Below are 16176 nucleotides of genomic sequence, written 5' to 3'. Positions count from 1 at the left end.
TTAAAGACAGTGTCCAAGACCAAATCATGTCATCCACAGTCTTTATTGAAGGTCAGTGACTTTTTGACTTAATGTTTTATCTAGTTGTATGCTGTAGATGAGTAAGAAACTTTTATGCCACATATTGCCATGTTAACTGAGATGGTTTTACATTAGTTATGGTGGGCATATAAACTTATTGTGTCTATAAAGGATGTGAACCAGTGGTTGCTTCTAGAGTGATCCACAACCCCACACTCCCTGGCCTTGCTCATATTCTTTCCTCTACAGAGACCAGAGAGAGACCAGAACTCCAGTCCTGCAATATGACATCAGGCTGTTCTGCTTGTGAGGTTAGGTTGAATACAATGTCTGTTAAAGCAACATGTTTTATTGAATGAGGGCACAGCTAAATGTAATTAATTATTCGTAAGTAACAGTTCTTCCGCAAAATATATTTTCTGTAGCTGAATTGTAGGCAAGTAATTCACAAATGCAGACAGCGTAACTTTTCTAAGTTGTACTAACAAAGGAAAAAATGCAGCCAGAGATGTGATGTTATGGGAATTTTACAACAGGATCAAATGTGATCCAGCCAATCATATTCAAGGGTCAGAACATTTTAAATTGTTACTCTGTCTTAGTCAGGTCAACTATACAATAGCACAGTTGTGTAGGTGATGTCCAAGTTCACATGTGCATTTTCTGTTTAACTTGTTTAGACACAGCTCAGTGGTGCAAGCTTCCCTTCTGGCCAACACTCCGTTGCAGTGCTTGGTGACCACACCCATGACTTGGAACCCAATGTTTTCTCTACAGATTTATTCAGAAGTGAGTCCCTGCTTGAATAAGCAATGCCTGGTAAATACTGGGGTCCTGTAAAGCACTGTGCCTTCATGTCCTGTGTTCTCTTCAACAGACACCGAATTGAGAGCAGAGTGTCAGTCATTCAGTCCCACACCAGACAGCCTTGAGCATGAGGTTAGTTTGAATTCAGCTGTTTATTGCGGGATGTATGAATGTTTAGAATTGATGTATTTTCTTAAGGGACATATTTCTGAATTCATTATAATCATACTGCAGATACAGTCTGAAAATCTTTGTCTGTAAAGATAGTTATTATTTAACATTTTGTTTCCCTGTCTACATCATTTTGAGTGTCATAAACTTAAAGGTTTGATTGAGGGTGTCCCTCTTAGGTGAAATGGACACTGTACCAGTTGATGCCTGTTCATCTTTGCATATTGCTGTTCTTTTTTTAGGTGCACTGTGTCAGAGGTCAATGTGGCACTTCTGAGAAAGAGGGGATTGGTGAAGTTGATGTCCAGCCCCAGGAGGGCTCGCCCCCTGTGTCATCAACAGACCCTGCCAGTGGTCAGTTATAGTTTTGAGTAAATGTTAACTTCTGGGAATGCATGTCATACCTGCTAAGGGTTTACAGGGTCACCGTGATTTTGCCAAGTAAGACATGGTCCTGGATCAACATATTTTGTTGATCCTGGATTAACATTCCTGTCCCAAATTTAGTCATTACCCAATCCCTACCCCTAACCTAACCCTACCCATAATTTTTCCCTAAAATCATAGGGTAATGATAGGTGAAAAACACTGTTTAAGTACTTCACCCTGATTCTAAGCCTAAACTTGACATAAACTGTAAACTTGTCCCTCAAATCTGATTGGTTGATTGGAAAGTTGATCCAGGATCAACAAAGATGTTGATCCAGGAACATGTGGTACTTGGTGAAATCACGTTCACCGGGTTTACAGCATGAAAAACATCTGGCATTGTCAGGCTATTTTTAGATGATTATTTTATGGTTTGATGGATATTTTGAGTAGAACTTTGTCTATCAGGGATGCGAGTTGACTATATTGTGCCTATATGTGGTTTTATGATATGAGGAAAGCCAAGCACTGAATCTCCCTGTGTTCCCTTGTACAGAGACCGAATCGAGATCAGGGTGTCACGCATCCAGAGCCGCGCCGAATGACTCTGCTTGTGCGGTGAGTTTGAATACACCTGTGTTTTGAAATTGACCAATGGTTAGAAGTACTGGGATGTTCCTTGGAACAGTTTTCAGTGTTTTAATAAACCTCTTGCAGCTACGGTGGTTATGTCCTCTATTCAGTATGGATGGTCTTTTCTAATCGCGGTGTCCCCCCAACCCTGGAGTTTTCTGAGTGTGCCACACACTGGGAGTTCAATAGTGGAAGTCTTAAAGTTTGAGCATGGATGTCATTAATAGTCCAAAGGAAACTGTCCTTGCACACTTAGAGTTTGTCTGTTACAAACTGTCCTCACATAACATGAATATTCCTGTGTCACACACAGATGTAGAAACTACAGCATGTGCTTGTAAAGTGGCTAGTTAAGGAATAGGGTTTTCCCTATTTTATATACATTCTTAGTTGTGGCATCTATGTGTACCTATATCAAGGATGGGCAACTTCTGTCCTGGAGGGCCACTGTCCTGCAGAGTTTAGCTCCAACCCTGACAAAAACTCTTTTCTAGTAATCCTGAAAACATTGATTAGCTTGTTCAGGTGTGTTTAATTCGGGTTGGAGCTAAACTCTGCAGGACAGTGGCCCTCCAGGACCGAAGCTGCCCATCCATTACATCCTCTATTCAGTATGGATGGTCTTTTCTAATCGCGGTGTCCCCCCAACACTGGAGTTTTTCTGAGGCCCCGTCCACACTACTGCGTTTTCGTTTAAAAACGGAGAATTAAAACGAAAACGATCTCCGTCCACACCAGCGTTTTAGCTGCGTATTAGAATTGATCTCCGTCCACATTAAAACGACTGAAAACTCGGATCACGTGACCATTCTCCACCACTGTGCATGCGCGTGCCGGTGTAAACAGGAAACGGATGGACTATTCCTCAGATTTGATGAGGAAGCAAGTAACGTTAGCTACCTCTGCAAAGATTAGAAAATGTCGAAGACCAGAGATTTCTTTTCATGGACCGCCGCTGCACACGGGAATTGTCATAGATCGCTCGAATAATAGTTTGCCTCCGGCGCATGTAGGCAGTTATAGCATTGTAAAATGCAGAATTTGCTTGCCCAACAGCTGCTAACAAAGACATCAAAGTCAGTAACGCTTGTAATTCGTTATCCATGTTGCACTCACTAACATCAGCTACGTAGTCCAGGATGTTTTTGTTTGTTTTCTTCCGGTGACGGGACATGTGATGGGTGGCTGACGAATCAGGGAAGGATACGTCATGGGTGATGACACCCAATCATAGAGCCGAGCGTGACCTTCTACGTTATCGTTTCTAAACTCCTCCGTTTTGTCCCGTCTACACTAAAACGCCCTCCGGAGATTCAAAACGAAAAACGGAGCTGCAGCGTTTCTAAACTTCTCCGTTTTGGGTCTTCGTTTTTCCCGTTTTAGTGTGGACGGGAGGTGCAAACGTAGCAAAAGGTCTCCGTTTTTAAACGAAAACGCAGTAGTGTGGACGGGGCCTGAGTGTGCCACACAGTAGGAGTTCAATAGTGGAAGTCTTAGTTTCAGCATGGATGTCATTAATAGTCCAAAGGAAAGTGTCCTTGCATACCTAGAGTTTGTGTGTGTTACACACGTACAAAGATTTTTACCTTTTTTTCACAAAATTACTTTAGTTTCTTAGAATTTTTTTTTACTTTTCTTGCTTTGCCTAATCAGATAGTCCAGGTTTAATCAACCTATTTTCTTGCAGTTTGAGGTTATGTAGTGCTGTGACTAAAAAGATAGACGATAATCAGTTTCCTTGCCCCTATCAGTTAGTTGCCCGCTTTTTCGCTAGTGGTCTGTATTGTAGATTTTTTCTTTTATTTTTTCCAACCTACAGCACTCGCTGTCTTCAAACAACAGGGCTATTGGTTGATTTACCCTGGACCTGGAGTTTAACTTTTAGTGTTAAGCAAAGCCTTTGATTGGTAGAGATCCCTGTTGTCATTTATTTATTTTATTTGTTTAACAGATAATAGAAGTTAAGCAGAGTAAATCTAAATTTGGCTTTGGACACAGGTTCAGAAACTAGATGTGTTGGGTTTTTTAAATGCCAGATGAAGGTTTACTTCATTATTTAGAGGAATTGTTGTTTTTGCCATCGTTCCAAGTAGAAGTAAATCTTTCTCTTTTGTGTGTGTGATGAGTGACACCCCAACAGTTAACCAACCTAAACATAAGTCATAAGAATTGAATAGATTTGCTTCGCCATTATATCTCAAAAGTAACTTATTTTCCCCTTTTTTATCTCTCCTGATTTAATTCCCCCTTGGTTGTGTGAAAGTAAAAAAAGCCACACAAAAAAAATAAATTCAAGATATAATTTGTGTGTGTAAAGGTTTTATATTCATGTTTTAAAAAAATGTTTTCACAGTGTGGCGAGTCAGAGAAGCCGCATTTCAAATCAGATCACGCAGGGTTTCCCTAACCCCTTGAGACTTTCGTCTTTGGATGTTGAACAAGTTCTTAATTCCTTTGCTATGATCATTTATATTATTAGGCTATCTATACTGTCCTATTGCTCTTTGTTGATTAGACTTAGGCCTAAGTTAGGCTACAACCTTAAATTCTCACAAATGTTTAGATCTTTCATCCAGTTCGCTGCAGCTCGGCTAAACGCGTCTTTAATGGACTTTATTCATTGGTGTGACTGAAATAAAATTACAACTTATAGATGAGTTGTTTGCAATGTTAACCCAATCGCACAATAAGCAAAACATCGCTGTTTGAATTTGTTGTAGACAAATTTCAACGGTTTCATATTTGCGACGATACCAATGCAAAAAAGGCAGTTCTTTGTTTGATGTGCTACGTGAACATAGGGCAATGTTTGTGCTTCTTCGTCAGCATTTTTAAAGATTCGCTTGGCTGAGAAGCATAATGCACAAACATTTCATTATGTCTAATGAGTATCAACAAGCAAAATGCCCTCAAGTCCATGGTGCACTCAGGTCATTGCTAAAGTCATTCTGTAATTACGCATATGCTCACAAACTTCAAAGATGATGTTAAACCCTTTGAGCAGAAACTATCAAACTTGCAAATTTCTTTCTGTCTGTCCAATAAGCATTTCCAAGTGTGTTTTTTTCTAACTTTTTTTTTACTTCGTGCCTTCCAATAAGTCACTGGGCCTTATTTACGCATCTGAGTTGATGATAGTTTCAGTGGGCTTTTCAAGTGGAATTAGAATTTAGTTTGGCTAATTGAGATGATAGATATACTGTATATAAAAGCTCATAATGAACAAAAACTTTAGGGCTAATAAATCATGAGCTAATTCAATAGATCCACCAAGCAATTGGCAATCCAAATGCTTGGAGGCGTCTCCACACCTTTCCAATTACTTTCCTTTTATTCTCACTAGCCTTATTAATTAATGTAGGATGAACATTTCATCATTTCTGTTCCCCATTAGACTATTCTGCCAGAACTCTTTGGGCCAAGGATGCATTCTGAATCATAGCTTATAGGGCCTCACACCTTCCATGTTACACATTAAAAAAAGAATGTGTTTTGTCAGGTCAGGCTGTTAATGTGTCTGTTTTTACAATAACAGTGTTTTAAAATCAGAATCTCAAATCTCTTGATTGTTCGGACAACGCCATATATCATTTGTACTTTTAATTCTGTTTGGATCTGTTTGGAAATCCCATCAGAATGCACCATTTGAACAGTCATTTTTCAAAAAAATCTGCTTTTCATTCTGAACTCACTTTATGCTTCAGTTTTCAGTTCACTTTATGCGTGTGTTTAGTGGTGTTGCTGAATTTATTGTGTGGGATCACTACATACATTTTTAACTTTGACTTTGAATGGGTAGGATCACTACATACATTTTTAACTTTGACTTTGAATGGGTAATGTAAATGCTCTGCCACTCCAGTGAATTCTGCCTTAATGGTCGAAACCCGTGTACTTTTTTGTCTAAATGGAAAATTTTAGCCATCACTCAAACTGTGCATTTGTACTGAACAGTTCATTTTGTTAGCATTTCTTGATCATTAGTGTGAAGCTGTTTGCATTTAATAAGAACATTAGTATGTAATTGTGTATGTAAAATGTGACCAATTGTTGTCTAACCCTGCCTAATTTTGTCTGTGAAGAATGTTCTGGTGTGTGGCATAAAATCTGCCTCCAGAAATCCTCAGAAGACTGGGATATATCAGATGTAAGTGTGCATTGAAGTATAATATGCTTAATATCAATAGGATGGCTCTTAGCAGTTTGTTTTTGACATCCATCCTTCCCATGTGTATTTCTGTTAAAGTATGCTGTTTTTAATTAAATTTAATTTCATTCATTAATTTAATGTACTTTACAGGACGATGTCTCATCTGGTGACGAGTACGTCCCAGCATCTGTATCGGATTCAGAAAGCTCAGGGACATAGTTGAGTGTTGAGTTGCCTGGACCATCCAAAAAGTCCCATACCACTAATTTGCCTGATTTAGGTGTTACTTTTGCTGAACAAGAACAGACCATAGATATAGAGGACTACTCAAAGGATATCTGTAAGAATATCCTGATGGATCTAGAAACTACTGGTGATCTCCAAAGTGACCCGAACCAGACCCAGAAAGCTCAGAGTCATACCTGCAGAAAACAAAAGATGCGAGTAACGAAAAGGGTACTGTGGATGTTCTTGGCCTAAGTAAATCCCCAACCAAATCAGCGAAATTCATTAAAAGCCAAGTCAATTATTGTTTTGTGAAATTCGATTTGTGAAAAACCTCAAACAAAATTTGCACGTCATCTCGAGAGGCATGTTAATGAAAATGCTGAAATCGCACAGGTGCTCCAGTTCCCCAAATCATCAAAGGACAGAAAGGTTCTTCTTGAGAAATTCCGAAACCTTGGCAACTTCAAGCATAACTCTATTGTTAAAACCACAGGGTCAGGCTGTCTTAAAGTGAAAAGGAGTTCCAAACAGAGCAGCAGCTCTGAGACTTACGATTACTGCTTGTACTGTAAGGGTATGTCATCCAGAGCCGAACTTTCTCGACATATGAGCAGATGTTCCCTGAGACCCGAGAATAATGTTGAAGAGGGACCTAAGTTGAGAGAGAGAGTCTTTGGTATAGCATCTGCTCAGTCTACAATGTCCCAGCCAATTTCAAGTGAACTTTGGTCAGTTTTGGGCAAAATGCACAGGGATGACGTGTCCACTGCAATAAGGAATGATCATTATATCATGCAGTTTGCCCAGTCCCTCTTTAATAAGCATGGGAATGACAGATCAAAGCATGAGTATATAAGACAGAAAGTAAGGGAACTTGGGAGATTACTTGTGACTTTGCGCCACACAACTAGAATCCATAACATGGAAGAAGCAATAAAAGCAGGCAACTTCTTTATTCTTACTAGTGCTGTCAAGAGAGTTTCAGGTTTTGATCATGAAAACAACACATTCAAAGCCCCAAGTTTGAAAATTGGGCATTCTCTCAGAAAGATAAGTGACCTCATCATGTGTCGTGTCCTCATGGAAGAGGACCAAGAGGGGATCGATTCCATCAGGAGGTTTCATGCACTTCATGAAACAAAGTGGTCTGAATTAGTTTCCCATTCTGCCTTATCTAACCTGAGTGAGGCAAAATACAACAAGAGCAGCAGGCTTCCACTGGCCAAAGACGTTCAGAAGCTACAGTTATATCTTGGTCAGCAAGTGGAATTGGCTAAGGAGAACCTAGCCGATAACCCAACAACAGGCACTTATGCAGCACTAGCAAAGGTGACCCTCTGTCAAGTCATTTTGTTTAATAGGAGGAGGGAAGGTGAAGTGGCACGGATGACTGTAAAAAATTTTGAAGGTCGTGACATGTCACAGCTAAACGATGACATAAGCACTGGGCTTACAGAAGTTGAGAAGAGACTTTGCAAACAATTCGCCAGAGTAGAATTGAGGGGGAAAAAAGGACGAAAGGTTGCTGTGACCCTGACTCCTGATATGACTGCTAACCTGTCACTCCTCATTAGTAAGCGGAAAGAGTGTGGAGTAACTGAAAACAACAATTACCTGTTCGCTGTTCCTTGTAGTGATGGTCACTACAGAGGGCAGTTTGGTAAATATGCAGATGCTTGTGGAGCCGAAGATCCTCAAAACCTCAGATCAACTTACCTTCGCAAACAGATCGCCACAATAAGCCAAGTCATGAACTTGAAAGATAATGAACTGGGACAGCTGGCCGATTTTCTCGGCCATGACATTAGGGTGCATAGGGAGTACTATCGACTGCCCCAATCAACAATTCAGCTGGCTAAGTCCTCAAAGCTGCTTATGGCTATGGAGAAGGGAAGTGTGAAGGATATTCAAGGAAAATCTCTGGACGAAATTGGTGGTTTGTATCATTTACATGTTGTTAAATCTACTTGGTGTATGTGTAATAAAATGTGTTAATTTTTACAATGTCATTTAATAGATGGCATAGACGATATGGATACAGGATCACAACTACTCCTTAATGTTTCCACATTGCAAGGTACTGTTAAATTGGGTACCAAGGCTACTGAAATTGTTGCATTCCATGTTGCGGATTTTGTAATTGTATTGGTGAAATATTTAAAATAGGCTTTTTTTATATACATTTAGATAACTGCCTACTGTTATTTAAAAAATGAACTTTTTAAAATGAACTTTTTATTGCCTACCCTCCTTGCTGTGTAATTGATACCAACGTTTTTTTGCTGTTGTCTTGTTTTGTTTTTAGACAATGAAGAAATGTTGGCTTCTGGCACTTTTGAATCACCTCACCTCTCCGAGACTGCAGCTCAAGGAATAATCTGAATGAAGGACCCAAAGTTTGCCCAACAAATCTCATGTAATGAGCTGGATCTATGGGTTCATTAGAGTTTATTAAAACGTTTTAGTCAGGAATTTTCCAGTAGTACGATGGTTATAAACTTGGCTAGTATTTTGATGTGTTCAGTAGTTTGCATGATCATTTTAAAACAACAGCGAAGACTTGGCCTGTATAAAATCTACATCATTTCCTAGTAAAATTATAACTCAGGTATTGTTGCACAGTTACGCTCTCCTGACTTTATCCGGTTCGACTACTTTGCCATGAGTATACTTATTATAATATAGAATTGGCTGTCTACAGTTCTACATGTATCCCCTCCATGCCCATGGTAGGCAGACAGGCTCTTTAAGCCCATACATTTATACTGTGCAATATTTTTTTAGATGACCAGGGGAACGCTGCCTGTGTAACTTCTGGATCACCTCATCTCCCCGACTCAGTTACTCAAGGTATGGTATAAATGCGATGCCATGTCCATCACTAGGCACCACTAATGTGCAGTCAACGCTTACATTGTTTGGTTAGACATATAAGGCATAAAAAGAAGCTGGATGTATTGTTTTTAATAAGGAGTGTAATGAAATGTCATGTTAATTAAAACAATCTAACTTGATTTTTAGCAGAACTAAAGTCAATTTATTATTTATCACACACATTGTCTACACAAGTTCCAGCTTGTTTGTCAATTTTGAACAGCAACATCCCTACCTACAAGTACATCTTGAAGGATCTTTTATCTTTTTTTTTATCTTCTAATATTTTTTTAATTGTTCAGGTTTCCATGTTTCATTAAGGCGGTGTGTGAAGAGACCATGGTCTGAGGAGGAGTTACAAGCTGTGTGAAACATATGAGGCCTTTTATTGAAAACGGTGTCACTGCCACCACTGAGCAGTGTCTGAAGTGCAAGGAAAAGGAACAACCTATCTTGGAGAAAAGATCCATTCAGAACATTCGAGATTTTGTGCGCAACAGGGGCTTGGCCTTTAAAAGACATTCAAATGCTAAACGCTAAATGCACTTTTGGATAGCCTTAGCCTTTACCTTTCTAGGCATGTTTTGCAAGTTGCTGTCCTATGTTCAGAAATGGTATAGGTCACTTAAAGGTTAGTTCACCATAAAAAGGATAATGATGTCATTAATGACTCGCCCTCATGTCGTTGCAAGCCCGTAAGACCTCCGTTCATCTTCTAAACACAGTTTAAGATATTTTAGATTTAGTCCGAGAGTTTTCAGTTCCTCCATTAAACATGTATGTACGGTATACTGTCCTTGTCCAAAAAGGAAATAAAGACATCATCAAAGTAGTCCATGTGACATCAGTGGGTTAGTTAGAATGTTTTTAAGCATCGGAAATACATTTTGGTCCAAAAATAACAAAAACTACGACTTCATTCAGCATTGTATTGTCTTCCCGGTCCGTTGTCAACTTCACAGTGACCCTGCTGATGACGTGTTATCTGGTGCACCCGAGTGTTTTTGGCGATTAGGATCCGCGACATGCACACTTACGCACCATTGTAAAAAAAAAATATAGCAATACTAAAATACAAACAATGTAGAATAGCTTGTATACAGTGTGCGTCTCCCCCAGACGGTAAACGACGCTCGGGTGCACCAGATAACACGTCATCAGCAGGGTCACTGTGAAGTTTTCATTTTTGGGTCAACCTCATCTTTTAATTTAATTAATTTATTTTATTATTAAATACATTTTATTTATTAATCCTTTAATTTATTTTGTTTACAGGCAGTTTTTTTGTTTTGTTTATTTTGCTATGTGGTTACCCTGGGCCTTTTAATGTCAGGATTCACTTTTATTTTTATATGTTAATTTTTACAATGCTGTCCTTTTAAGGAACAGATTCTTGAGGTGACCAAATCAAATATATTTCAGTAAATCAACAAATGTTGTGTTGTGTGTTAATAATGACAAACGTATATTATTTTCAACATTTTTAGCCTAAATGCAGATGAATTACGTTTAGTAGTCAAACATGGTAGATTTTTTCATAATCCTATCTACATACCTATAATATTAATACTCTAGCGCATCTAAAGTCGAGGTCAGCCGAGTCTAACTCTATACTCTAGCACGTCTACACATCGACAGCGGCTAAGTGCTAATCCTATACTCTAGCGTAGAGGTTTAGTTCCAACCTGCTTCAGCACACCTGCCTTTTTATTTTCAAGCAAACCTGAAAAGCTTGATGAGCTGATTCAATTTATTTTTAGAAGGCATCTCACGGAAGCAGTAGGGTTGGCAGTTCTCTAATATATTCCATATTATTATAATGGTGTGCCTCAGTCACTTTGGTCTTATAATCCATGTGTACTTTCAAAGCAGGTTATAGTTGGTGTATGTGTATGGTGACTTGGCCTTATACACCAAATATAACCTGCTTTGAAAGGACACAAGGTGTATGTGTATGGTCAAATCATTGACCTTGTACACCACAATGTCCTTCTAGCCCGTGTTACAGAAATGTCTTCACAAACCACCAGAAAGTCTGAAAAAGAGCCATTTTGTGTGTGTGTGTGTGTGTGTGTGTGTGTGTGTGTGTGTGTGTGTGTGTGTGTCACTGTCTTGTGCCCGGAGTTGTTCTTCCGGTGCCTGAAAAAAATCCAACATTATATTTACCAATCACTTCAACAACTTTTTAATTAGGCCTACTTTTAATTTCACTTTGGTGTATATAATTACTAATAGGTGAAGGGATAAATCAAAAGAGTTAAGTTATTCTGGAGAAAATATGATGAGAGAGAGAGATCTCATTGAATAAAACAACTTACAGGTGTCGCGACCACCTTGGCACGGTGAGGTGCATGTTTGAGGGTTTCCCTTATACATGCATCAATTTCCTTTTCAGTGCATGTGTTTCGGAAATTGTTTGGCACAAGCACCTAGAAGAGAAAATGTATTCTTAAACTTTGTTCTTTGATTAACATCAATGACACTTTAAGAGCAGCCGCAGAGAAGCGATCTGACACGCGTCCCATTTTCTCACAAATCTCTACGTTCATTTAAAACTTTATTGACTGAGGACAGTCGACAAAACGGACATTTTGGCATAATTTGTGTGTGTTATTGTTCAAGCCCGAAAGAGAACTCGATACTGACGTGCGCACGTCTTTTCTGTGGGTCGTGTGTTTTTTATAATATCCCATGAGTGCTAATAAATGCATAATTTATGAGAATAATTAATGAGAATAATTGATTCTCGAGCCGTCAACAGATTCAGCACCTGTAACGGCGCGATGTGGAAATAAAATTGCTTCATTATGAGACACAATTGCCCTGCTTCCTCCAAAATGGATAAAAATGCATATTCTGCAAGCGGGGTAAAACAATCAAAATAAATCTATGACGATTATCACTATTGAAATGAAATGTGAAAATAAATTAAAAGTATTGCGCCATATTACAGTAACAGTTATACATGGCATGCAAAATATTACTTTTCATTTCAGCGTTGAGCATTATAACCAATCAGACACGAATGTGTTGAGCTCATGATGCAATAACCAATCATATGAGTTAGATGAGAATTACTATAATTTAGTTACGAAAAAAGAAAAAACCTGCTGGTTCGCGGGAGTTTTTGCCGCGTTCACGATCACCTCAGACTGAGACAGACAGACACAATCTGGATTTCACTCGAGGAAAAGTGTAGATGTAAGTAAGATATTAATTTATAATCCTATTTTTTTTTATGCTACTAAAATAACGACTTGATTTTCTAATCGGAAAAACGAATTAACTTGTGATAGCCTAGACTACCCAGATAGCAAGGTGACATTGATTAAATGTTGAAATTCCATCAGAATCATCATTTTGGTTGAGGTTGAAAATTCAGTGCTAAATAATATTGGATCAATGTTGAAAAATCAATGCTAAAATAATATTGGAACAATGTTGAAAATTCAATGTTAAAATAATATTGAATCAATGTTGATAATTCAATGTTTTTCAGTGTTGAAAAGACAAACATTGAATCAATGTTGATAATTCAATGTTTTTCAGTGTTGAAAAGACAAACATTGAATCAATGTTGATTTTTGGTCAGCTTAAATTTCTCCACTGGTTGCCTAGACAATCCTAACATTGGTTGCCAACAGCCAATCAGAAAGCGCGGCATATCAAGCGCGAAACAGACAGACAGACAAAGCATTCGGGCAACGACAGAGTGTTTTTTTGAGGTAGGTTAATCTTAAATCTCAATCTCAATTTCATTTCTCATTTTTATTTAACTATATTTTTTACAACTTGTTTGCTTTTCCTGAGTCGGTATAAACTGCGATGTTAAATGTATTAGTCACATGAACGCGCGCCGTGCACAAACCAACGGCCAGGATTTTCCCTAATAATATATTGAATTTCAATTTGTCTTTTACCAAACGTCATCGCGGGTAAAACCAGCAGTGGGTAAATTGTTAATTTTCATTCTAGGGTGAACGTAGAATTTGCCTGAGTCAAAAAAGGCGCAAAGAAGCGGGAGCTCATCACGCGAATGGGAGATGACGGCAAATATCATTTTTGTATTTCAATAATAGCTAACTATAAATAGCATTTTTATAATGCATGTTATATCTTGTTTTATTTTTTAAAGCATGCTATATCTTTTAATGTTCTTATGTAAAGCAATTTGGTCTGTTGTAATACATAAATAAAATTGAACTTGAACTATTTATCAGATTAATGTTTCATTATTTCTTACCGTAGGCCTAGTAGGCCTACTGAGCTGTTTTTGTCTTTGTCACAAAATGCCATGTTTTTTTCTGAATGTGATATTTCCTGTTTCGTTTTGGGGCCATAAATACATAAATTTGCTTGAAGGATGTAATGACATTTTGATTAAAAAACATATTTAATGGTTACTGTCTGAAGGAGTCATTTAAAAATTCAAGCATAGTACAAGCCTAATAAACTAGCATAGAATCTCGCTGTACATAAAGCAAGATTGATTTTATATTGTTTCTATGTTGATTCAATGTTAAATAACTGATTTAATTATGGTTGAAATAATATTGATTTTATGACCATATTGATTGATTTTTCATCGTTGAAATAACATTATTTCAGGGTGCAAACCTGATGAAAAATCAATGTTAAATTTCAACATTGATTCAATGATCTTTTGGTTAATGCATTAACATTGATTCAATGTAGATTCAATGTTGGTCTGCTATCTGGGTACAATAATCCCCCGACCCACACACACACACACAAACGTTTAATTTTCTTTTAATCAACAATATACATTATTACAATAACACGAGCAATAAACGCATTAATGATGTCTGCCTAATTATTGAAAATGTTTTTGTGTTTTCGTTAAATTAATTATAAGCATATGGTGTAGCCTACAGTAAGCCTGGCATTTCAGTTAATGGTTTATATTCGCCTTAGTGGGTCGTATGACTGGGATATAAAGAAAAAGAATAAAGCAGTAAACATTTTAAATGGGCCGTTATTGTGGCAGCAGTAGGTCCGTGTAACGGTCCCTGTAATGCTTAAGACATTAATTTTTCTTGTTTTTCCAGTTGCATTATCAATGGATAGTTGCCTTTTTCTCCACTTTCTAAAAATTTATTTGTGCTAAATTGGGACTTCAGAAACAAACATTAGAAATAATGAAATCTAACCGAGTTTCTATTTTTCTATTTTTCATCTTGTTATTTGCGCCGTGGGCGGTACCATTAGCACGGGGGTGTGGCCGTGGACTAACTTTTTTTTGTTTATCATTTGCTCTTTAAAACAGTTGCATGATTAAGTAAGAAGAAGAGAGAAGTTTTGAAAAGCATACTTAAAACAATATGGTGGAGAGCTGTCCCTATGAAGCTCAGCTTTCCTTTTCGGCCTTTCAAGCTGTAGTTTGACCAGGCCTCATTGGTAGCTAGTTTCCGGAGGATTCTCCTCACAGCGTCCCCAATGTTGCTACCTCCCATCAAGCTCAAAAACTTTATCTATGCAACATATAAAGATAAATATTAAAAAGCAATTGTTAGTGTTGCAATGGCACGCGGAGCAGGGTTAATCGCTAACACAAGCAAATGTGAGAGGTGTATGTATTTCATTCTGATAAATTAGCCTACATGCACACAGATCTACATTTTGATGTAATAATTTCTCAAAGTAAAATCTTATTTTATTAAGTTAGGAAATACTATTAAATTGTCTATCTAAATCTAAAACAAATTTCAAGAGAAATATTAAAATTTCTTTACTATTTCTGTGTAAGCCATTATAAATATTTAAAATGTTTGTGTGTGTGTGTGTGTGTGTGTGTGTGTGTGTGTGTGTGTGTGTGTGTGTGTGTGTGTGTGTGTGTGTGTGTGTGTGTTGTGGCACAGTGATGAACTTGTAAACTTAAAAATGGCACTTTTAAGACAAAAAGGTTGCAGACCACTATATCAACATACCATCCTTTTTTTTCCTTCTGGGCCCTCAAGTTTTAATGTCACTGTTTTGCAGGGCCTCTCAATGGTCTCCTGTGGTGGTGTTGTGATGGTTGCCGGACCAGGATGATTCTGTTGAATAGCCTGGACCAGACGCTCAATAGAATTTGTAATGTCCGTCGACATTCTCTCTATTGGTCATCTTGACATTTAATTATTTGCTTAGTATTCAGGCATATGTGTGGTACTTCAAGAAATAAAATATAGACATTGGCATGACTGTGTTGCCAGATGCAATAGCTATGGCCTAATTTGGATAGTAGACAGTAATGAAAAAAGGGCAACCATAAGCTTTATTCACTGAAGATACTTTTTTTTTTATCTTAACAGGTGAATAGAAGACCAACATTAAACATACAAGGAATATCAGCTGATAGGTTAGGCAGGGATGGCACATCTTCCTCAGATGAGTGAGCAGTGACTGTGATGTCAGTAGGTGGTTTGTCTAAGAAGAGACATTGAAAGCATGGGATAAACTCATAGTTCAGGGGAGTTGTTGGAACTTACACAAAATGCCATGACAAAAAATATCAACCTACAACTCACACAATATAAGACACTCCACCGAATTCAAAACATTTTAAAAAAAGGACTTTCATCAGAAATCTGTTTGTATTGCACACAAAATAGCCTGTTCCCGTCAGCTGGCAATGCACTTATTTTGCCTGTTCACTAATTGACACCAGAACCACCACCATCAAATCAACATAACACAAGAAATTACACCAAAAGTGAAATCTGTTACTTACAACTCGGCGGCTTTGGGAGGCTCGGTGGTGGCTTTTTAGAGGATGTGGACATTTTTCTCCTTTTTTCACTAGGCATCTCACATTCTTCTATTAATTCAGGATGAGACAGTTTATATATAGTTTAGTTTTATACACTAGTTATCTCTGTAATCATTCATGGTATATGGCATGATTTTTATACATCAACAGC

The 16176-nt window shown here is 37.9% G+C and overlaps 2 protein-coding genes across 2 annotated transcripts; both read left to right on the top strand.

The window, feature by feature from the left end:
- The first annotated feature begins 274 nt into the window (after positions 1 to 274).
- LOC143718367 (uncharacterized) lies at positions 275 to 2090 on the top strand. The gene is made up of 5 exons (XM_077209474.1): positions 275 to 332; positions 702 to 810; positions 899 to 960; positions 1242 to 1353; positions 1925 to 2090. Exons 1-5 carry the CDS (start codon positions 306 to 308, stop codon positions 2011 to 2013), a joined length of 399 nt encoding a protein of 132 aa, XP_077065589.1. The 5' UTR covers positions 275 to 305; the 3' UTR covers positions 2014 to 2090.
- A 4211-nt stretch (positions 2091 to 6301) lies between these two features.
- On the top strand, positions 6302 to 8795 carry LOC143718344 (uncharacterized). Its single transcript, XM_077209429.1, has 3 exons — positions 6302 to 8315; positions 8397 to 8456; positions 8685 to 8795. The coding sequence occupies exons 1-3, from the start codon at positions 6956 to 6958 to the stop codon at positions 8759 to 8761; spliced, it is 1497 nt and encodes a 498-aa protein (XP_077065544.1). The 5' UTR covers positions 6302 to 6955; the 3' UTR covers positions 8762 to 8795.
- Positions 8796 to 16176: the final 7381 nt, after the last annotated feature.

This window comes from Siphateles boraxobius, unplaced genomic scaffold (genome assembly GCF_051911475.1).
Source record: "Siphateles boraxobius isolate OS27281-9 unplaced genomic scaffold, OSU_SipBor_1 61, whole genome shotgun sequence".
Classification (NCBI taxonomy): domain Eukaryota; kingdom Metazoa; phylum Chordata; class Actinopteri; order Cypriniformes; family Leuciscidae; genus Siphateles; species Siphateles boraxobius.
The sequence above is the reverse complement of the archived record's forward strand: the minus strand, read 5'-3'. Positions and strand labels throughout refer to the sequence as shown.

What these genes read in the sequence shown, in the direction of transcription:
- LOC143718367 (XM_077209474.1), top strand. Translation starts at nt 306, where the DNA reads ATGACATCAGGCTGTTCTGCTTGTGAG. An exon ending in CAGACAGCCTTGAGCATGAG is followed by an intron (nt 961 to 1,241) that starts GTTAGTTTGAAT and finishes TTCTTTTTTTAG; the next exon opens with GTGCACTGTGTCAGAGGTCA. An exon ending in ATCAACAGACCCTGCCAGTG is followed by an intron (nt 1,354 to 1,924) that starts GTCAGTTATAGT and finishes TCCCTTGTACAG; the next exon opens with AGACCGAATCGAGATCAGGG.
- LOC143718344 (XM_077209429.1), top strand. Translation starts at nt 6,956, where the DNA reads ATGTCATCCAGAGCCGAACTTTCTCGACATATGAGCAGATGTTCCCTG. An exon ending in ATCTCTGGACGAAATTGGTG is followed by an intron (nt 8,316 to 8,396) that starts GTTTGTATCATT and finishes GTCATTTAATAG; the next exon opens with ATGGCATAGACGATATGGAT. An exon ending in TAATGTTTCCACATTGCAAG is followed by an intron (nt 8,457 to 8,684) that starts GTACTGTTAAAT and finishes TTTTGTTTTTAG; the next exon opens with ACAATGAAGAAATGTTGGCT.